Here is a 20,278-nt window from a genome sequence, read left to right as displayed (position 1 = left end):
CGTCAATAAATAAAAGAAACGAACCAAAACAATTTGAAGAAAAACAATGCAAACAAGAAAAAAATAATCATCGACACATTTTGTAACACTTGGACGGAATGAGTGAGTGAATTGCAGCAGTAACAAGTTCATTTTATTTTTTCCTTTGAAATCAATTCCAGAGCTACTATATTCCTCTAGAATCTAGATGTTAACACAAGCTAAAATAAAGTACAAATTGCATGATTTACCAACGATTTAGCAGTGGTAGATGGAACGTGCTTAACATACGTTTTCATCTAATGGTGATGTCAATATATGGATATTTTATTAGCAATTCAAAAGTCATATCAAGACGGAAGAAATTAAAATCATAACAAAACAGAAAAATGAATCCATTAGAAATAAATACAAGTCATTGTAGATAAATCACTAACAAAAAGATCAACACCAAAATAAAAAAAATTCCAAAATGAAACTTTTGACTACAATCAAACTAGAAAGGAAGCCCTCATTTTATGTTAAAATGCTCACATTCCATCTCCATTTGTAATTTTTACAATGGGGGTTTTATAATAACTCTGTATATATGAGAAAACCTTTCGCAAACACTATCATCAAACAAATTTCTGTATGATATCCTGTGAAAAAAAACCCAAATACAAACTAACCAAATAAAAAGGGTAGAAAACAAAGCAAATTCAAATAGGACTATGTGTGAGGGTAAAAAAAGAAAAGAAAAGGTGTCAGCCCTGTGTGGGCGTCATGTTTTTATCCATTTGGGGAATTTCACGACATGCTGGAAAATATCAGGATGGGTGACCTTGCCACTAAAGGTTGTTGTGACATGTCACGCCCGTTTGTGACTTTCAGTCAGTGTCGACACCGAACTCTTGCCCTGATAATGCCTGTATGCTTTTAGCACGACCATTTCCACTTTACACAAGGGTACTTTATCCAGAACACAAACTCGAAAGAAGCCTTGCATGGTAATGTAAACAGATCCACATTGTACTTGATACTGTTAATGCAGTGCTCTTTATTTATTTAACATGCTAATAACTCCATTTGGTGCCATTAAACACATTTGTTGTTTTGGATGCAAAAGTAATGTTTACACAAATGACTTCAGTCCACCACTAACTCCATTTGAACGGACAGACAGCGGAGCTCGGCGAAGATGTTGGAGCTGTGAATACGGTTTTCGTGTTCGAGTGCAGCAGTGCAAATATTGATCGAAGACTTTAATGGCCGCCGGGCGAGAGCGAAGATCTCCCTTTTCCTTTGGGTTGGGGTGGGTGGGGGGGTTGTAGTGTTGTAGTGAAGGGTACAAATACAGACAAACAAGCCCAATAAGAGAACCTTTTCCCAGTGACATGGGGGCAAACTAGCAAGCACAACCGCTTTCGCTGGCAGGCTGCTCTGGCGGCTTTTCCAGCTTGATGTCGATCACTGAAGGATGCATGAATTAGGGAATATCACCATTTTTTTGGGGTGGCATATTTTGATTCGCATATATTCTTCTTCCCCATATTAAGTCGTAATAGCAATACCGAGGCTCAATATGACGTGTTTTGACAAATCCACTAACCTGCACTGGATGACATACATATACAAAAGGATACTGTCCTCTCTATTTTTGTCCTGAGCCGTGTCCATTCCAGGGAGGGCGGCTGCCACGCGACGGAAAAGCTGCAGCAGGAAAAAAAGATTGTTTTGTTATCTAGACTAGGAAATCGAGGCCATTGCAAACACTGTGTGAAACTCAATAAAGTGACTTGCTGATTAATTTAAAGAAATGTATTATGATTCTCAACATGCGACAAACAGATGAGGCGCAAGTGAAGTGGAAGGTTACTACTGAGTATTCGGGGCATGCTGAAAAGAAAGTCGAATTGCGAGAGGACCGACATTTTCCTCGTAATTCAATGACTCAACTCTTATCATATTACTTTGGTACTTTTCAGCACTGCCCTAATACTCCTTCATTGTAACCTCTGACACATCTTTTGATATTTCTCAAGACGTGTTACCATCATTTTTTTCACCCCATGCCAACACGACAAGCTTTTAAATGTTGCAAAATTCTTTTTATCAGTCAGCCCTATCGCTGTCATCAAAAGATAGTCAAATATGATGGGCCACACCCATTTATGCTCACTGGGAGCCAAAGGTCAAAGACGCCCTTTCTGTTTTCAAAGCAGGCATGCGTGTGGTAAAGCCAAAGCGGCTCAATGGACAGCGTGAACACACACGGCACGCACACACACGTCGCGCTCTACCTGCTTGACATTGTAGCCTGTCTTTGCACTTGTTTCAATAAACAGAACATTCATCTCTTTTGCTCTTTGCTCTCCCTCCTCTGTGGTAATCTGTCTGTGAGGAGTCACGGCGCAAGGGACGCACACAGACAACCACACAGACACCCCCACAGACAGACAGACAGACAGACACAGACAGACAGACAGACAAAGGGGGGGAGGGAAAAAGCACAAGTTCAATATTTTCAAATGGATGAAGGAGTCGTGCCCATCCCTGCTCCCGCTGCCACCTTTTCAAGACCAAAAGTTCAGTCAGCACAAGGAGGACGTCTGAATGTAGGCCTCAACTTTATGAGTAATATTTGGTGGTGCTTTCTTATGAACTACACCCTCTGGCGACTTTTGGAGGCGTGGTCAAGGTGGCAGCGTCGGACGGCGAGGTGACGGAGCACGACGCTCGCTCTCGCGCTTACCTGCTTGACATTGTAGCCGGCTTTCGCACTAGTCTCAATAAACATTACATTTAGTTCTTTGGCTTTCCGCTCTCCCTCCTCAATAGATACTTGCCTGTGGTAGATAAAGGGGTTAAAGATGACACGACAATGACATTTAAAAAAAAAAAAAAAGCGACAACACTGGTTAAAAGGAATGCGAGTCTGCATTACCTTTCTGGTTACCATTCAAGCTGTAAAACTGTTGAATTTCAATTTCAACAAAATTCAGGTACGTACAAAAAAAGCTCGGTTATGAGTAATGCTGAGTTGTTTGTATTTCCACATTGATTGATCTGCATTGCAGTGCTTTTACTGTGCTTGCGCACACAAAAACAAAAAAACACACACACGTATACTCAAAATGTCAACAAGCCCATCAGACAACAAATACACAATGAGAATAACTGAAATCATATGAATTAAAATAAACAATACCAGTACATTTGTTAAATACCAAATATAACTGGTCTTAATGGAATTGTTTGGTAGAATATAAATGGAAAATGAATAGATACAACATTACAGCGTTACATGAAACCACTATTTTAGAAAGTAAAAGAAAATAGCGGTATAAAACGCCAATGTTGACAGCTGAAGAGAGCAGATCTAAGTTGCTGCATCAGGAAACTCTGACCCACTTTGTATTGACGTCCCAGCATCAACAATCAATGCCTTCATTAGCATGTCGGCTGCCGGGCAGCAAGGAAGGAAGGCAAGATTACCTTTTGTCTGCGAGATCTGTCTTGTTTCCCACCAACATGATGATGACATCACTCCCTCGCTCCGTTCTCACGTCATCAATCCATTTTGTGGTTTGCTGGAAGGAGTTCACGTCTGCCAATGAGAAGGGGAAGAGAACCAGTGTACAACTTATTGGGACAATTAAAAGTATAAGACACAAAATGCGTCAGCGCCTACTTGTGATGTCGTACACTACGACAGCAGCGGCAGAGTCTCTGATGTAACTTGGGATGAGGCTACGAAATCGCTCTTGGCCTGCTGTGTCCCACAACTGCAATCTGATCTACAATGCAGAATGGGGAAAAGAAAAAAGCATTATGGCAACGATTCCAAATCAACACAAACCTTAAAGTGACACAAAACTTACTGTTCTGTCCTCGAGGTACATGGTTTTCGACAGGAAGTCGATTCCTATTGTGGCCTGAAACATGGCAAGTGGAGTTTATTAGGCATATTAACTATTGGATCCATCAACCTATGATTGTGATTGGCCTCACTTGGTAAGTATTGTCGAAGCTGTCGTACATGAACCTGGTGATCAGCGAGGTCTTGCCCACTGAAAGCAACACACACAAAAAAACCCTCACATTGTCACTACTATTGACACGATAAATGATTAGATTTCAAACAAGCAGTGTATCCAATCAGTGTCGGGGACAGTGATCCAAGCAATATCTTACTTGTCTCATGTTTCCAAGCACTGCGATGAGTCACGCAGACTTCGAGTACAGTATTAATACTTAATAAGGCCCCTCTTGGGGGAGTGCTTTTAAACGTTTTCTGTTGACAGCCCTTTAGCTTAACATTGATAAATTAGGATTAAGAATTGTTAGTCAAGGCCATTTTTTCCCTCCCTTTACGATTCTGTCTTCTGTTTGACCTGGGAAATGGGTGAGAGGATGAACGCAGGAATGCTACTGGCCAGGTTTTAAACACATCAGGGCGGACAGTAGTAACGTTGATATTACAAACATGTTCATAAATAGGGCAACAAAGGCTGATACAGACGACTTAAATCGATTTTCTAGTCAATTGTTCTGGAAAATTTCTAAACCATCACACTGTAATAACTTGACGATGACTGATTGTTAAATACACCATGCCATCGGCTACAGTTGAATTGGAAGAACCTTCCGTTTTAAGGGAGGAAATTGATAGAAATAAGTTTAAGGAGTATGTATTAATACCTTATGTGGCTAATATAAGCTAGCCGCGACAACGGATTGAATCACCCAAGCCACCCAAAGTCCTTAGCATCATATTTAAATGGACACATTTCTTAGTGATTTTGACCAAATGGCCCATTTACCCACTTAAAAATTAGACTTACCGCTTTGTTCCCCGAGGAAGACCAATTTAAATTTTCTTAGTGGGTTTCCAAAGTCTCCGGCCGTAGACATGGCTGTAAAACAAGCTCTGACGTGACTTCTCTGGAGCTTCCCAGCTAGCCAGCTAAAGACACCAAATCACTTGTTTTCGAAAAGAAAATATGTGGAACGTCGAGTCGATTTGTCGCAGTCGCGACAGAAGCCAGTTGTACGTGATTTCTGCAGTGAAAATGTCTCGTTCGGATTTCTAGCCACTTTTGTGACAACTCACCGCCGAGCTGCAGACAAGTTAGCATTACAGAACATTACTTGTGTGACATGTCAACTGGCTAGTTGCCACTTTGGGCTTCTCTTCCTCTGCGTATGTAAAACAGCAACCCTCAATTATTGTGCTGCCCCCTAGTGGTGATAAACACAGCGTACAACAACAAAGAGGTGGAATTTACAGTACTTAGCACAAGTAATATTTGAGTAAAAAGGAAAGGTAAAAGTAAACGTCCTTTACTCAAGTAAAACGAAAACTAAATAAGTAAAGATATGTATTGAGGTACAGAATTAATTATGCGTTCTGCAGTACACGTTATACTACTATTTGTCCACAGGAGGGCGAAATTTGGCAACCTCTCGTAGGAATATTTTAATGTTCTACTTGATGTAATATACACCAACTTTCAATGATAATATGTTGGCAAATATTGCCAATCCACTGCAGTGAACGTTGCTCAGTAAGCACCTGCTGGCCAGAAGGTTGAAACAATGAAAGTCATGGTCAATAAATCCTGTTTATGCTTTACTGTTGTTTCATTTCTGTTCATTGCCAAGGACGAAAAGATTGATGGCTTCATGACTAACAAACCTTTGATCAATTTCATGCAAAGATTTTTATTCATTTCAATATATCTGATATAATTAAAAAAGAGATGAGAAGACGAATACTCCTGCAATTGTATTTGACAGTACAAAGGCCTACAGTCAGTTTTACACAATGGCCCCGTGATAAAACCACCTGCCTTTATGACTTCCCTTTTTTATTGGATCTATTCAAGAGATGTATTGATTAATAGGTATTTTGTTACTACACTGACAAACACTGACTGAGAGGATTTTTTTTATAGTCTTTTCAGAACCTTTTTCCTTTACTTTACCAATCAAAACTGAAAGAATCCATGATGCAAAGTCATATCGCAGAGAACTGAGATGTGGAAGCAACCAATCATTAATAATCACATTTATTTTACCGTAAGGAACATTTAAGTTTCCAACAAAACCCGGGCGAACAAATTGATAGTAGCATCACACAAAAAGACACGGGTGCTTGTTTACACGTGTGAAATGAAACATGACCTTCACCCAAACGGTAAGTACACGACATGATTGGATTTCATATGAATTTAGCGCTTCGCTGTGCACAATTTTTGAGGCCTGAACCTAGCCAAACTCGAGCCATCCCCCTTCACTGTCCGACTCCCCGCTGCTGCTCTCCTCAACTACGCCATATGTCCTTGGTAAGAGAATGACCTCAAGATGCTGAACTGACAAATTTGTCTTCCACTCTGTCCGCTATTAGACCTTTCTATTCATTCACCTGCATGTTTGGAAATCACATTTGTTGTTCATTTCACTAGAGCAGATTTTCTGACCTGGTAACACATTTTCACAGTGCATCATAGTTGGACAGCAGATAAAGCATGAGTAAGAGGTAAGATTTCAATCCGATGTGCAAATTGCTCATCATACCGCTGCATTATTGATCGGCGCTGAACTAGTGCACCCAATTCTCTGTGGATGGGGAAGCCCGTCTATGACTCACAAATGTGTCTTTTATTCCCCCACCTTTATACTGTACACGGCAAATTATGGATTCCTTGAGTGGGGGTGCCTATATGTGATGACGCACCTCTGCCTACATGTGTGCGCATGATGGAGGGAGACCTTCCCATCTCCACATCACCTTAATATAAATCTAATGAATGCAGCTTTCAATGTCACAGCAAAGTGCAATACTGCACTCGTGTCTCCTGAGAGGGATGGGGAGCATGCGGGATGTAATGAAGGGGGGGGTTGGAGAGAACAGAATGAAGAACATAGGGGCCGATTAGGCAAGGGAATATGGGAATGGCATGAGGGTTGGGTCAGGGTAAAGTCGGTGTGTTGTCATTGCTGACAGTATAAGCCAAGGTGGGAATCACTGGGGGATGGTGGAGAAGCAGGGACACGATTCTCCTGAAATGGTTTTTCACGGATGAGAGTTGCGGAAGAGTGTGGGAAAGACCACGGAACAAAGGATTGCAGCGATGATGAGACATAATGCAGCGTGAGATGTTGAATCCCTCATTTGTGGCCAGAAGGAGGCATTCTTGCAAGCATAAGTAAAGCTGTGATGAGAGTAAGCACATTTACCAGGGAGGGCGGGAGAGAGGGAGGAGAGAGCTCGAGAAAAGAGGGAGAGAGAGAGAGAAAGAGGGGAGGCGAGAGGGTGCGGGGGGGTGTTGCATGCTCACAATGTGACAGAGATAGAGCGATTCCCTGCACGAGAACGAGCCAGAGGTGGAGAGGGAACGCAGAGATGGGGACTGAGCGCTGAGAGCAGAGCGAGTTGGGGAAAGATCTGCACATAAACGTGAGTAAAAAAAAAAAAAAAAGGTGGACGGAGAAGGCGAGAGGTGGCTAGTGGGGGTGAGGTGCTGGCGTGGGGAGGAGGAGGTTGCAGGGAGTCAAGATGATGGAGCCCAGAAATAGGCTTTTTCAGGACAGTCTTTCACAAGTGCTCCCTGCAGCAGACGAGATTCTGAGCACTGGAGTGTGCTCAAATTAGCAAAGGGGGACAGGGCAGGACGGGAGGTCTGCAGAGCCTTGGTTCAGCCTCGCTGGATGCAGCAAGGCAGCTTGATTTATGACGAAGGGGCTGGGTGGCCGCGTGCTTGTGCGTGCGTGTCTATGAATGTGTGCGTGCGTGTGTGCAGTTTTTTTTATGGGTCCTTGTAGCGCTTGGAGCTTTGGGAGAGACCATTCCTCCAGTCATAAAATGACATTCAGCAGACAGGATCTGCGCGGCTCTGCAGTCCTCAGTAGGAAGTAGGAGAGCGGGAGTCGGGGCTTTTATCCAGCGCGAGAGGCTTTGTTTACGCTGCTGTGTGCTGAGGTAAGCCGGCCGGGATCAGCCCAATGCCTCATGTGTCCTGAGGTGAGAGGAGAAGAAGATCTTAAGAGGATGCAAGGACGGGCAGAGATCAGCACTGGTGGCAGGGAGGCCAGCTGAGGTACCGGGAGGAGCAGCCCGGCGGTTGAGTGGGGAACGACGACAGGGAACGAGGGTGATCATGCCTGTCAAACAGTGAGCTATAGCATATGCTGTAGTGCAGAACAGAGTGGTGCGGCAGGGGAGGACAAGCATCGCTGCACAAGGGGAGGGGGGGGGGCAGGCAAAGAGAGAGCCCAGGAGGAAGAGAGGAGAGAGGAGGTTCAGCAATTAGATCAGCACCTCTCCACCACTGGCAGGGGAATCATAGCACGACTGGCCTAGAGGAAGCGTAAAAACATCACTCAAGGCCAGGTGTAGAGGTCAAAGGATAGCCGGTGGGGTGGGCTGAGGTGAGGCGGGGGTCATCGTGGCTGCGCCCCCGTCCAAGTGGAAGAAAGGTCACCTCCGAGTACGCCGTTTGGTCTGATCACCCTGACGCCTCACCATGGGAGAATGGACCATTTTGGAGAGGCTGCTGGAGGCGGCTGTCCAGCAGCACTCTACCATGATTGGCAGGTAAGAAACCGCTTTATTTGCCACTGGTTTTTGCGTGAGGACATCTCCTCCCCTCATTTTGGATCCACTCCACGTTGTCCTCTCCACACCTCCTCACCTTCCCCTGCCCACTTAACTGTTAGTTAAGGGATGAACTAATCACACATAATCAATAGGAAGCTTGACGGTTACTTCAGAGAGGTTCCTGTGTTGCTACAACCTAATAGCTCAGGTATTGATATGGTAAGATTTACACCAGCTAGGCAAAAAGAGTAAGAAAGGAAATGAAGAGGTGTCAAATGAAAATGACAGACCAGAGCGGCTTTTCTTATCTGCAAACACTTCACATTGAAATCCTCACCTGAGAGGTTAAAGCTTTTATTTTGATTGGCATCAAGCAGACATGCTGGAATATTTGCACTCTGCCTCATCTCTGTGTGACTGACTAAAAATTTGACACCTAATACTCGTCACTGCATCACAACGACAGAGATGATGCGAGCTGCATTACGTGACACCAAACCTCGCTGGCCTGGAATTATGATTGGTTTCTGGGGGATTTTCCTTCCAACTAAGTCATTTTATGGAGCTTTGCTTGTGGTTGAACGCACATTATTAAGCAATTAAATCTGCTAGGCGTGCAGAGAGATGGAAGGAAAACCTGCAAGGATGCTGACTGGATTTTAGGATGCATTTCGATTTTATAGTCGTGCGATTATACGACCGCAGCTTATGGGGTTACCGCTAGGAATTGAGCTCCGACTTGCAAGTTTCGTGGAGCCATTTGTAAGCTCCTTTTTTTTTTTTTCTTGTTCGAATAACTGCTGAAGAATGCTGAATATTTAGCTAGCGCTAAAAGAGAGCACAAAACGCTAGTGAATATTGGAATTGCGTTCAACAGGTGGCCGGATAAAGGAGACCAAAGGGATGTCCGTGTTGCTCTGTTTCTACTGGATTTGTAAGTAGGCAACTGTTTGCTAACATGTCAGCCATGGCTACTTGCTAAGCTAATCGCTAACTGTTGTGATTGTTTTTATAAATGAGTCTTTCCGCCCCCTAGTGGTCAAACAAATAATTGAATGCGGTTTTTTTGGGTTAAAATCAAGTCAACCGGATACAATATGCAGAAAGCCACCTGTAGTTTTTCAGAGGCATGGAAGCAACTCTCAATTTGTCTGCTCCCGCTTTCAAAAGTCATAATGAATACTCTCTAACAATGTAATGGCTCCCGCTCCTGTGCTTAATTAAGCTATTTGTTGATCATGCACTTCAGTGGAAGAACATTAAAATGGTTCCCCGAGTCACCATTATAATCAGCCTGGAAGCTTTTCTGGCTAAATTTAGAATGGTCCTTTAAGTACTTGTTTTGGTTGTGTTTTTTTTTTTTTTTTTTTTATGATAGGCCATTAGCTTAATAACCCCAAATTACACAGCGCTAAGTGTTAATGTGAAATGGGTAAAACAATCCAGAGGGTGGTTGACACCCTGAGGATATGAACATACAACTCACTTTATTTATTTACAATAAAGTGAGACACTAGTTCAACATGTTTTGCTTTCACTCAGATCGTGTTTGTCCTGCGAGCCTCTCAAGTTAGCCCCCGGGGCATTAGCTAGCTGTAATATTAGAGTTTTCCGATGAGGTTCCCCGCATAATTACTGCTTGTCCAAGCAGTTTAAACTACTAAACAATGTTTTTGGCACCGCTTTGTACTCGAGCTAGTAGGCCGTAGTTCCTTAAATATTTTCTGTTTGTCCCTGTCGTCAAAGTGTTTGCAGTAATCCCTCGTTTATCGCGGATAATTGGTTCCAAAAACCACCCGCGATAACTGAAATCTGCGAAGTACGGTCACCAACAAGAAGTACTGGGCAGGCTAACAAGTTAGCGTAAATATGCTAATTCTAAAGGAACGTAAACGAACATTTGGAACAATACTACATTGTCCTAAAGGTTAGACACACATTTCCTCAATTTAGAAGTTTCATTTCGACTTTTAAATGTTTTTTTAATTTGGAAAAAAAATCTGCGATGTAATGAAGCCGCGATAAACGAAACGCGAAGTAGCGAGGGATCACTGTTTATCGAATCTGGATATACTTTTATACATAATGAGCTGAGAGGCCCTATTTTTTAGCAATACAGCAGAACATTAACGTCAAACACGATCCATTTTTTTTTTTAGAATTCTCTAGAGGTATCTGTAGATTACTGTATACACTATTTGAGGTGACCAACCCCTAAGCATGTGTTTGCATGGTCAGGAAATCCATCCCAATTCTATTTTTGGAATTTCCCAGCAAGTTGGAGAATGCTGCTCACCCTCTGGCACAGTCTTATGCTGTACAGGTGCCTCCTAAATTGGACCAACTCCACATCATCAACAGTGTTATGGAGTCAAAATTGTTGCACTGACCTCTGTGGGTTGAAAGGTTCAAGTCTGTTGCACCACTGACCACAGCCAACCCACTCCCCCTCTTCCTCCCCCCAGTTGGGTGTGGTCAGTAGTGATCCGTTGTTGCACGTGCCAACACGATCAACTGTGATGCGGCGTTTCACAGTTGCGCACCATTCAAGTGTATCTTAACACAGTGTGGCCGGAGCATGCAGCAAGTAGAATGTTGAGCCTGTGTAGAATTTGAAACCCTAAATACATTGCATGCCTGCACACATTTGAAATGATGCTGGGCCAAAGTATATGACATCATCGTCTCCCATTGGCTGATAATTGTCCTTTGCATGGCAGTCATTTGTTTGCAATATGACGATGGCGTTGCACCATCAGACACTGTGCGCTCCATTATGTTTTTTTTCTTTTCTTTATTGTAGTCTTGAAGCTAACATATGGTATTAGCTAGGTAATTAAACCAGAAATAGAAAGTAGCATAGGCTGGCTTAATCATAGACTTGGAAAAGGACAAAGTGAAATTTGCTTCTATGCCTCAGACTAACTGCAGGTGGCTTCCATACTGTGACTCATTGTGTTTTTTTGTGATCATAATTGCTCTGCACAAAGATATGGAAAAGACATTAGGCTCCATCCGTCTTATCAGAGGAATGAAAATATTTGGTTTTGTCATTAGAAATATATGACTTAAGCTTTTTATTCAGAGTTGATTTTGAACATTCGCCACGTCGAAATACCGTAAATAATTTCTTAGCTCTGAAAAACATACCACTTTATTCATAGAGCAACAAAGTGAAATTACAGCCTGGAGCAAAAGATATAAAAAAAATTGTGAGGGAATCGGAACATTTCGTTTTATGACGGAATCAATGTTCTACAGCTGTTTGGAAAATTCACGCTCTGTCATCATGTAAGCATCAGCAGTTTATATTAGCCCGGATTAAAAATAGTTTCTCACACTCAGTCATACAGGATGTCTAAACATATTTTTGGGAAAGGAGAAGAAGAAATGCTCGGCATATAACGTGAGCATGTTTTTCCTTGAAATGTTGTGCTCAGGTGTGTGTGTCGCAACAAGCCTTGGGGCTGCACCTCAAATCAGAGGTGTACACCTTGCAGGTAGAGCGGAAGGAAGGAAGGAAGGAAGGAATTTGATGCATTTTGCTCTCCACTGCAATGCTGCAGGGAAAGAGCCGTAGGCAAGTAGAGCGAGAAAAGAGAAAAAGATAATGGGGGGGTGGGTGATCCTCAGAAGATAAAATCCTTAATATTGCTGGATGGAGGAAGAGGAAAGGATGTGAGGGCAAAATAAATAGTCAGCATGTGCATTTTTTAATTTTCACATTACTCTGCACGGAATTTAGTAGCGCAGAGCTATTTAGAGAGAAATGACATGCAATATTCACCATCTACACAGACACAGCAATGCAGCTTTGGCTGAATAAACAGCACCTTTAATAAGCAGCAGAAGGCCATCATCTTTAGAAGAACCATGTCGTCCTCATGCATTCACAAAGCTACAGCTGTTCCAAATAACGGCAATGAAAAATTCACCATGGCTGCATTTCTACATTTTTTTTTTGTGTTGAACACTTTAATCTACACACCCCACCAACTGAACAGTGTAAAAAAAAATGCCATAAAAACGACAGCAATATTATGAGGCATTTGTTAGAAGCCACAACAGAGGTCATGTCCGTTATAAAAAAAAAAAATTATATTGACGTGACCACCCCTTGTGTTGCATTTTGAACACCTTGCTGGGTCAAAAATAGGTTAACAATTGAAGTTTGTCGGTCCAATTTTCAAGTTTTAAGGGTGTATGATTATGCTAGCGATACCTAGCTAACTATTGTTAGCGTGTCCCAACAAATCCCGTTGTACTGCTTTTACGTCAAATGCAAAACCAAAACATTTCCTCAAAACATTTACATGCCTTTTGAACGCAAAATTTGTACATGGCCTTTTTGAATGGTTCCCTACTGCAGTAGTTATTTGCATTCGAGCCGCCTCTTAGCCTAAGTAGGTCAAAATAACCAGCAGGGGGAGGTACCCTACTTTCACAAGAGCTCCAAAATTCTCCCCAAAAAGCTTCCCTCCTGATTTTGAATCATAACTTCTCCATGATGGAGACATTTGATTAGCAATCCATCATTCTATGATGACTTGAAGGAGCTCATTGGTCTTTTAGATGAAACAATTTGTCATTAGTTTATTTGTGCGGCAAGCCGCCATGTTGACTACAATCGATTTTGCTGTTTAGTGGCGGATTTTTCTGGTAAAGCTGAGCTCAGCGTTGAGTCACTGCAGGATATTATTCATCGCTGCAACATATTGATGGGCCGCCTAAGTTCCCAGAGCATGTGCAATGTTTCACTGCTCTGCTGTGCTCTCTATGTTCTCGAAGTTTCAGCGCCATATTATTATTTTACTGATATTTCATTTTGACCAAAATTTCTTTCATGATAAATTATATATAATTAAACAATTTTCCTCGACTTCCACACTAGTTGTCTATCAATTTGTTGTACATACTATACAGTTCTGAGTCATAATGGCTCTCAGAGGGAAACCATAACAATATGGCCCCGGAACAAAAATGAGTTTGACACTAAATGAAGCTATGTTTCATGAACTATTTATAAGCCCCAAGGCCTGTTTTACATTTAAATTCCCAATCAAGATCAATTTATTGGATGGTTGAACTTGAACCTGCACGTTAAAGTGCTTCTTCATCTTTGCAAATTTCTCTTTAGTAGCAATTATTCCTCCAGTCAGCCCTCATGTACATCACATAAGAAGATATCGGTGTTTTGTGCGTTCATTCTCATCTTAATATATATATTATTCATGTTTGAACATAGTTGGCTTCACAAGAGGGCTACACTACTAGAAGCAGCTAATTATGATGTATGACGTTGTCACATTGTTACATTAATGTCTATAACAGTGTAATTGAGCATTATTTAATATGTACAAGCAGAATTTTTAATACAGCTCCTACATTAGGTTGTGTACCTAATGGAGTGTCCAATCTTTCTCTTGCACAAGACAAACGTTTTCCTTAAAAATACAGTATTGGAAAAATCCAATGCTTTGGACCCAGGCCACAAAGTGTGTTAAAACGGCGAGCAGTAAGCTTCTGTTTCAAATGGCGGAATGCCCGCACTGCGTCCCGTTGTGGGAAGCACAGAGCACTTAGCGGAAAGAGAGTGAGTTGAGGTTCAGCTCATGAATGATGACACGGGGTCCGCAGAGGAGGCAGCACGAGAGGAAAGACAAGCTCAATAGGCCAGACTGCCACTTATTGAGTCATACGTGTTCTTTTATCATCATATATCAGCAAAGATAACACAGAAGGCCGGAGGCCAAGGAAAGCCATCAATCGAGCGAGTCAAGAGGGGTGCAACTAATTTAATTTAATCCTTCACCCTTACACGCTTTGTATTCAACGGTGTTGGGTTAAGGAATAATATTAAAAAAACAATTTGGAGAACTTTAAAAAAAAAAAAAGTAATGACAATAATGTAAAAAAAAAAAATCTGGAGACCTTTACAAAAAAAGGAATTACAATTTTGTTTGGCACCACCATTTCAATTTTAATGATGTGAAAACATTGAGCGTTTGTAATAGCGTATCATAATTGTCTCATCATTTCCCATCATAGTTTTTAAACGTGCAAAAATGCATTATCTATTACACCGAGTTATAGCCTTAATCAAAACCATGATATGCTATTACATGCATGAAGCGTCCGTATTCTGTTCCCTATTATGTGAGACTTGAGAATGCATTAAAGTGCAATAAATCAACGCTGGGATTTTAATGAAAGTTGGATAGTTATGCTGAACTTAGCAGCCTGCACTTGAGACAAAACCTCAGCGGTGATCATATTTTTGATGACGGAGAAGCTGTCGTTACTCCAAACACTGGAAAGCAATAAGATTCATGGTAGTTTCAGGAACTGCATTTTGACGCAGTCAGCAAAAATGCACTGAGGCCTTCAGAGAGATTTTTTTTTTCTTCTGCCAGGAAAGAAAGAGGATGAGAAGAGCATTATAGATGAAAGGGTGATTGGAAAATGAAGAGGGGGGTCTATATAAATAATCTCATTTTGTTTTTCTCCTAAACTAATGAGGCTCAGTTTCTCAATCCCAGAAAGACGTTGATTCCCTCATGAGCAAGACAAGCGATTATTAGAGTTCTCCTCAGTCCACCGTACTTCCAAACCATTTACGTTTTAATCGTTGGCTAAAAATATGCTGATTGAACTTGAGAGCTCTTAAAGACATTATTCACGGCGCTGTTGAGTGGACCCTCGGGCGGCCTGTCTACCATATATTCCAAACTATTAAAGCAAAGCGGAGTTGTTGCCCAATGAGTGGCAGTAGGATAGAAACATCGACGCGCTCGTCGTTAAGCGGCCTAATTTCTCAGCCCTGCGCAAGTCTTTATTCATTACAGCACTCGGTGGAGCTTATTATTGAGAGCGTATGGTTGGGATAAATCTTTGGACTCAAGGCCTTACTGCAGAGATTATTCCTGACCCTTCCGATAAGGCCGGCTGCACCCCTGCATCTGCACATTCAGCATTATAGCGGGAGCTTGATGATCAAACGCAATCTATCCCGAGATGCTAATAAGTCTCTGATTTGGCTCCGAACAGACTCGAGCCTGTCGTGACCCTGAACGAGAAACTGAAAATGGATGGAGCACCTCAGGCGTGTGTGTGACAGCGAGAGAATATGTGTGGAATATTTTTTTTTTGATACGTCTGTCATGCTGCGGGCTCTTGGCGTCCCTGGAGGGTTGGCGGCAGCAGCTGTCTTATGAATGAATGTGTGTGTGTGCGTTTTGAAGCCCGCGGGATACACACAAAGTGTTATCACAGTGACTGCACCTTGAGAAAGTAACTTAAGTTACTTTAGTGACTATTTAATTTTTTTTGCTTAACGTACAAATACCGTCACTTAATTGGAAGTGCATTTTTAACTGTGACCTTTCAGAATAAAGCTTGTTTTTTTTTAATTACAAATAAAATAGACAACTGCTTCAACTTAACATAACTTTAAAAAAAAAAAGGATTTTTTGTGATTTCACTTAACATTAATGGGCTATTTGTTTTACATATTTTTTTAAAGACAGCGTTTTTTTTACCTCAATTTTTTTGAAGCGGTGGTGCGTCATGATCAAAAAAAGTAATAACTTTAAAAAGAGAAGTCTTTTTTGTGATTTCACTTAACATTAATGGGCTATTTGTTTTACATATTTCTTTTTTAAAGACAGCGGTTTTTTTACCCAAATTTTTTTGAAGCGGTGGTGCGTCGTGATAAAAAAAAGTAATGACAACCGCATAGGTACAAAAACACCTGCATCTGTTTCAAATTTCTCCTCATGTGCTCAACTCAAAATGTATTTTCTGGCTAGGAGTGATGGTTTTCAAATCTTCTGCAGGTTCACAGCTCGGGGCGGTTCTGGCCCAATGTGCTCAAGCACGCTTGCTGGGCTCCGCAGTACTAAAACACTGATGTTTGCAAATAACCTTCCTTCGTTGCTTTCTGCTAATGCAGCAATCTGCACACGTGCAGATTATCCTGTTAGCCAGTCGAGGAGCACACATATCACACAATTTACCTCCTTACCTCAACCTTTTGATTAAAACCAAAGCCGGCGCTACGGCGACTTTAAATTTAATTTATGGAGGTCCAAAGGTGCATCTGAGCTTTACTATGTTCCGAGCGCTCACGGAGAGAAAGTCATTGTAGCGTACGCACTCACAGCTGCTCCATCACAGACGGCCGGGCACGTTTGCTATTTGGCGCAAGTCACACACACGGATGACTCTCCTTCATTGTCCCGGTCGCCGTGTCTGCGTCTCGCGCAGAAGAAAACATACTTGGCATACGCTCGCAGGTGGAGCACGACTCCATTTGAAACCTCTTTCACGCTAACACGTGTTCTCCGCCGTCTGCTCCACAAAAGAAGCCTGTTTCTTTTCTCGAACAATATTTACATTTTCCAGCATGCATAGCTTACGTAAACCTTTTTTTTTTCTCATCCTGCTTAGACATCTCACATTTTAGCCGTTGCTTTAGCAACAGGCCTTTAAATGCAAGTGAGGCCTTTTAGCTAGCAACGAGAAAGTCAAATTATTAGAAACACTTAATTCAATTCCGAGCAGTTAGGTCCACTTTCTCTGAAGCTCGTGCACAAAGTTGGCCCATCCCACCTGGCGTCAGCTCCCATTGATCTCCCTCTGGCTGCCTAGAGACAAGCGGGTTCTAAGTAATTGGCTCTTCGGCGCAGGAAGTATGCGCATCCACTGCATTTTGGCAGCGGGCTCCCCCCGTGATGTGCGCGGGGCGCTCGCTGCTCATTACAAAGCGCTGACGGTGCAATCGTAAAGGCCCATTCCTCCTCTGCAGTGGCCAAGTTGGATCGGGACCAGTGGGGAATATTTAGCGTTTAGTACGACAAACAGTTGAAGCATATGTGCAGGCATACATGCACTGATGTCAATGTGGAGGGTGAGTCACTCTGCGTCCATATTGGCACCCCCCCCCCCTCGTGATTTGTGAGCGTCTAATCAATGAATTGCTATCATTTTCATCCCAGCTGCTTAGCAATAACTTGTCCATGCATATGCATGAAGGTGCTGGGCAAGACAAATGTTCTCCTTGCATCCACACACTCAGTTTCCGGTTCTCTTTCTTCTAGGATCCTGCTAACCGTGGTGGTGATTTTCCGCATCTTGATCGTGGGCATAGTGGGCGAGAAGGTGTACGAGGATGAGCAGATCATGTTCATCTGCAACACCATGCAGCCCGGCTGCAACCAGGCTTGTTACGACAAAGCCTTCCCCATCTCGCACATCCGCTACTGGGTCTTCCAGATCATCTTGGTGTGCACGCCCAGCCTGTGCTTCATCACCTACTCGGTCCACCAGTCGGCCAAAGCTCGGGACCGCAGCTACTCGCTGCTGCACCCTCACATGGACCACCACGGCCACGGTCATCACGGCCGCCATCACGACCATCACGCTCGCAAGCTTCACTCCCGCAACATCAACGGCATCCTGGTGCACCCTGACAGCAGTAAGGAGGACCACGACTGCCTGGAGGTCAAGGAGATCCCCAACGGACCTCGAGGTCTCCCACCCACGCACAAGAGCGCCAAAGTCCGGCGACAGGAAGGAATCTCCCGTTTCTACGTCATCCAGGTGGTTTTCCGCAACGCCCTGGAGATCGGCTTCTTGGCCGGCCAGTACTTCCTGTACGGCTTCAACGTGCCGGGAATGTTTGAGTGCGACCGCTACCCGTGCGTCAAGGAGGTGGAGTGTTACGTGTCACGCCCCACGGAAAAGACCGTCTTCCTGGTCTTCATGTTCGCCGTCAGCGGCATTTGCGTGGTGCTCAATCTGGCCGAGCTCAACCACCTCGGTTGGCGCAAGATAAAAACGGCCATCCGCGGCGTGCAGGCCCGAAGGAAGTCCATCTGCGAAGTGCGTAAGAAGGACGTTTCCCACCTGTCTCAGACCCCCAACCTGGGCAGGACCCAGTCCAGCGAGTCAGCCTACGTCTGACAGAGGCTTCTCCGCCTCATGTGACATTTTGGAGAAGAGGTTTTCCCCCCGAGGACCACCAGGGCACAAAAGGTCACTGCTGGATTATGACTTTGAAGGAGCACAGAGAAGAAGAATCCGCTTTCCACCACTAACTTTTGGTGCTGTTTAACCTAGGTGACACTAGGTGCCTTTAAAGAACCCAACAGACACAAATGAGCAATTTCATAATATTAAGCTCGGTTGAAATCGCATCGAGGAGTGAGTGGCCCTCGTTACTTGCCTTTGTTGTAGCTCAAAAATACCGTCATTTCCCGAGATATGCAAAAGATGCATACGCATGAGTGTAGAGGAAAAAAAAGCCAATTTGCCCGCTAGAGTCGACAAAATTAAAAATGACTTGCCGAAAGAGACTCATACATCTCAGCGCTGAACTGTTTTTAAAACACACGAAATAGAAGAGCACCGGCTATCCATGTGCAAACCTTTTTTCCGCTCACCGCTTCATGTCGCAAGCACACTGACATCGCCTTGCTGCTTTTGCCAAACCCTTGGCAACATTTTGGTGCTGCGCTAGCGCAACACGTCCAGTCGGTAAAACACACGTGTGCACTGATAATGAGTGTGTAACACACCTGAGTGCTCATGAAGCCCGCAAAGATGATGCGGGGAATTTACATTCAAGAGCAAAAAAAAAAAGGTGTTTCCACTGTGTACAACAACACACAACCCTTTTAATTGAACAATAAAATATCCTTCTATGGTTGTCACACATTCAGAGTTTCCACAAGCAGATTTGGTGCTGTATTTTGAAAGTACTGTACATATTTGACATCGAGGAATGAACCATTATCGATTTGGAAACATAATTTAGGGTGATGATGAATGAAGATGAATTCCTAGATGAGTAAGCTTCAAGAATATGTATTATCATCGTGCTCTCTGTGCAGCCTTCCGATAGAAAGGACAGAAAAAGTGTTCCCCCATCCCATGGACTGAAAAAGGCATGTTAAAGAAACATAACTAGAATGGATAGGTTATGACATTTAACTTAAAAAGACTTTTATTTATTTGCATCCTGCTCCTGTGAATTGTACTCAGCATGCGTTATGATATAAAGAGTTACATTAGCCTCCCATCTTGGGAACACTGAAAGTGAAGATTTATTTGAAAGGCTCCCAAAACTGCAGCAATAATATTAAGATAGAATATGTGAAAAGAAAAGAAGTCAATAAATTATTATGCAAACACTTTTTGGCTTGCGTCCATCCATCATTCTTATTGCTTATCCTTCACAGGGTCGCGGCGTTTAATTAAATACACAAGGCCGATTATCACTGCGGAAAAATGCAAAACGCGAGATGGACCAAATGAGGCTAATCAGGTTGAGCAACTGTCCGTCAATCTCAATTTAAGAAGGGCAAAGGAGGCTTTTCTAAAATGATCGGAGTTAATTCCAAAAGGCAAACTGGGCGCAAAATAAATTGTACGCTGATGCCAGATGAAAAAGGCAGGTAGGTTATTGGAGCAATACGGAATAAGCAAGGTTACGGGAGAAAATGACAGAGCCAGGCGTGAACCTTTTAGCGTTATTAAAACTTCAGTCAGCGTCTGAGCGGCCTCGGGGGGGGGGGGGGGGGGGGGGGGGGGCGGCTTAGTGGGATAAAAGGAAGAGGAAACCAGGATGATGAAATAGCGTGTTCATAAAGTTGATTGTCTGATGTGATGTAGGCTAATGAATTTTGGTCATATCCGTTGACTTCAAAAGCCACG

General features: G+C 43.0%; 2 protein-coding genes across 5 annotated transcripts; one reads left to right on the top strand and one right to left on the bottom strand.

Moving 5' to 3' along the window:
• Positions 1 to 111: 111 nt before the first annotated feature.
• Positions 112 to 5,163, bottom strand: LOC148386146 (ras-related protein Rab-6A). Of its 3 annotated transcripts, XR_015863035.1 has the most exons (9): positions 4,806 to 5,163; positions 3,973 to 4,031; positions 3,843 to 3,896; positions 3,653 to 3,758; positions 3,457 to 3,568; positions 2,714 to 2,807; positions 2,262 to 2,355; positions 1,605 to 1,671; positions 112 to 1,431 (listed from the first exon to the last, which is right to left on the bottom strand). XR_015863035.1 is itself a non-coding variant. In XM_088398445.1 (8 exons), the coding sequence occupies exons 1-8, from the start codon at positions 4,873 to 4,875 to the stop codon at positions 1,367 to 1,369; spliced, it is 627 nt and encodes a 208-aa protein (XP_088254571.1). In that variant the 5' UTR covers positions 4,876 to 5,163; the 3' UTR covers positions 112 to 1,366. The 3 variants fall into 3 exon arrangements, 2 of the variants coding, with proteins under 2 accessions (XP_088254571.1, XP_088254570.1); XM_088398445.1 differs by lacking the exon at positions 2,714 to 2,807; XM_088398444.1 differs by lacking the exon at positions 2,262 to 2,355 and having other exon boundaries at positions 4,806 to 5,162.
• Positions 5,164 to 7,291: 2,128 nt separating this feature from the next.
• On the top strand, positions 7,292 to 19,755 carry LOC148386145 (gap junction delta-2 protein-like). Of its 2 annotated transcripts, XM_088399604.1 has the most exons (3): positions 7,292 to 8,560; positions 9,441 to 9,497; positions 17,662 to 19,755. In XM_088399604.1, exons 1-3 carry the CDS (start codon positions 8,490 to 8,492, stop codon positions 18,524 to 18,526), a joined length of 993 nt encoding a protein of 330 aa, XP_088255730.1. In that variant the 5' UTR covers positions 7,292 to 8,489; the 3' UTR covers positions 18,527 to 19,755. The 2 variants fall into 2 exon arrangements, with proteins under 2 accessions (XP_088255730.1, XP_088255731.1); XM_088399605.1 differs by lacking the exon at positions 9,441 to 9,497.
• Positions 19,756 to 20,278: the final 523 nt, after the last annotated feature.

This window comes from Syngnathus floridae, chromosome 15 (genome assembly GCF_059516105.1).
Source record: "Syngnathus floridae isolate MCC-2025c chromosome 15, RoL_Sflo_1.0, whole genome shotgun sequence".
Lineage (NCBI taxonomy): Eukaryota > Metazoa > Chordata > Actinopteri > Syngnathiformes > Syngnathidae > Syngnathus > Syngnathus floridae.
The sequence above is the reverse complement of the archived record's forward strand: the minus strand, read 5'-3'. Positions and strand labels throughout refer to the sequence as shown.

Bases quoted from the DNA above. Each gene is read 5' to 3' on its own strand.
- LOC148386146 (XM_088398445.1), bottom strand. From the start codon at position 4,875: ATGTCTACGGCCGGAGACTTTGGAAACCCACTAAGAAAATTTAAATTG. The intron at 4,032-4,805 runs GTAAGTCTAATT...TGTTGCTTTCAG, and splicing joins CTTCCTCGGGGAACAAAGCG to TGGGCAAGACCTCGCTGATC. The intron at 3,569-3,652 runs GTAGGCGCTGAC...TCTCATTGGCAG, and splicing joins CGTAGTGTACGACATCACAA to ACGTGAACTCCTTCCAGCAA.
- LOC148386145 (XM_088399604.1), top strand. From the start codon at position 8,490: ATGGGAGAATGGACCATTTTGGAGAGGCTGCTGGAGGCGGCTGTCCAG. The intron at 8,561-9,440 runs GTAAGAAACCGC...TGCGTTCAACAG, and splicing joins CACTCTACCATGATTGGCAG to GTGGCCGGATAAAGGAGACC. The intron at 9,498-17,661 runs GTAAGTAGGCAA...TCTTTCTTCTAG, and splicing joins GCTCTGTTTCTACTGGATTT to GATCCTGCTAACCGTGGTGG.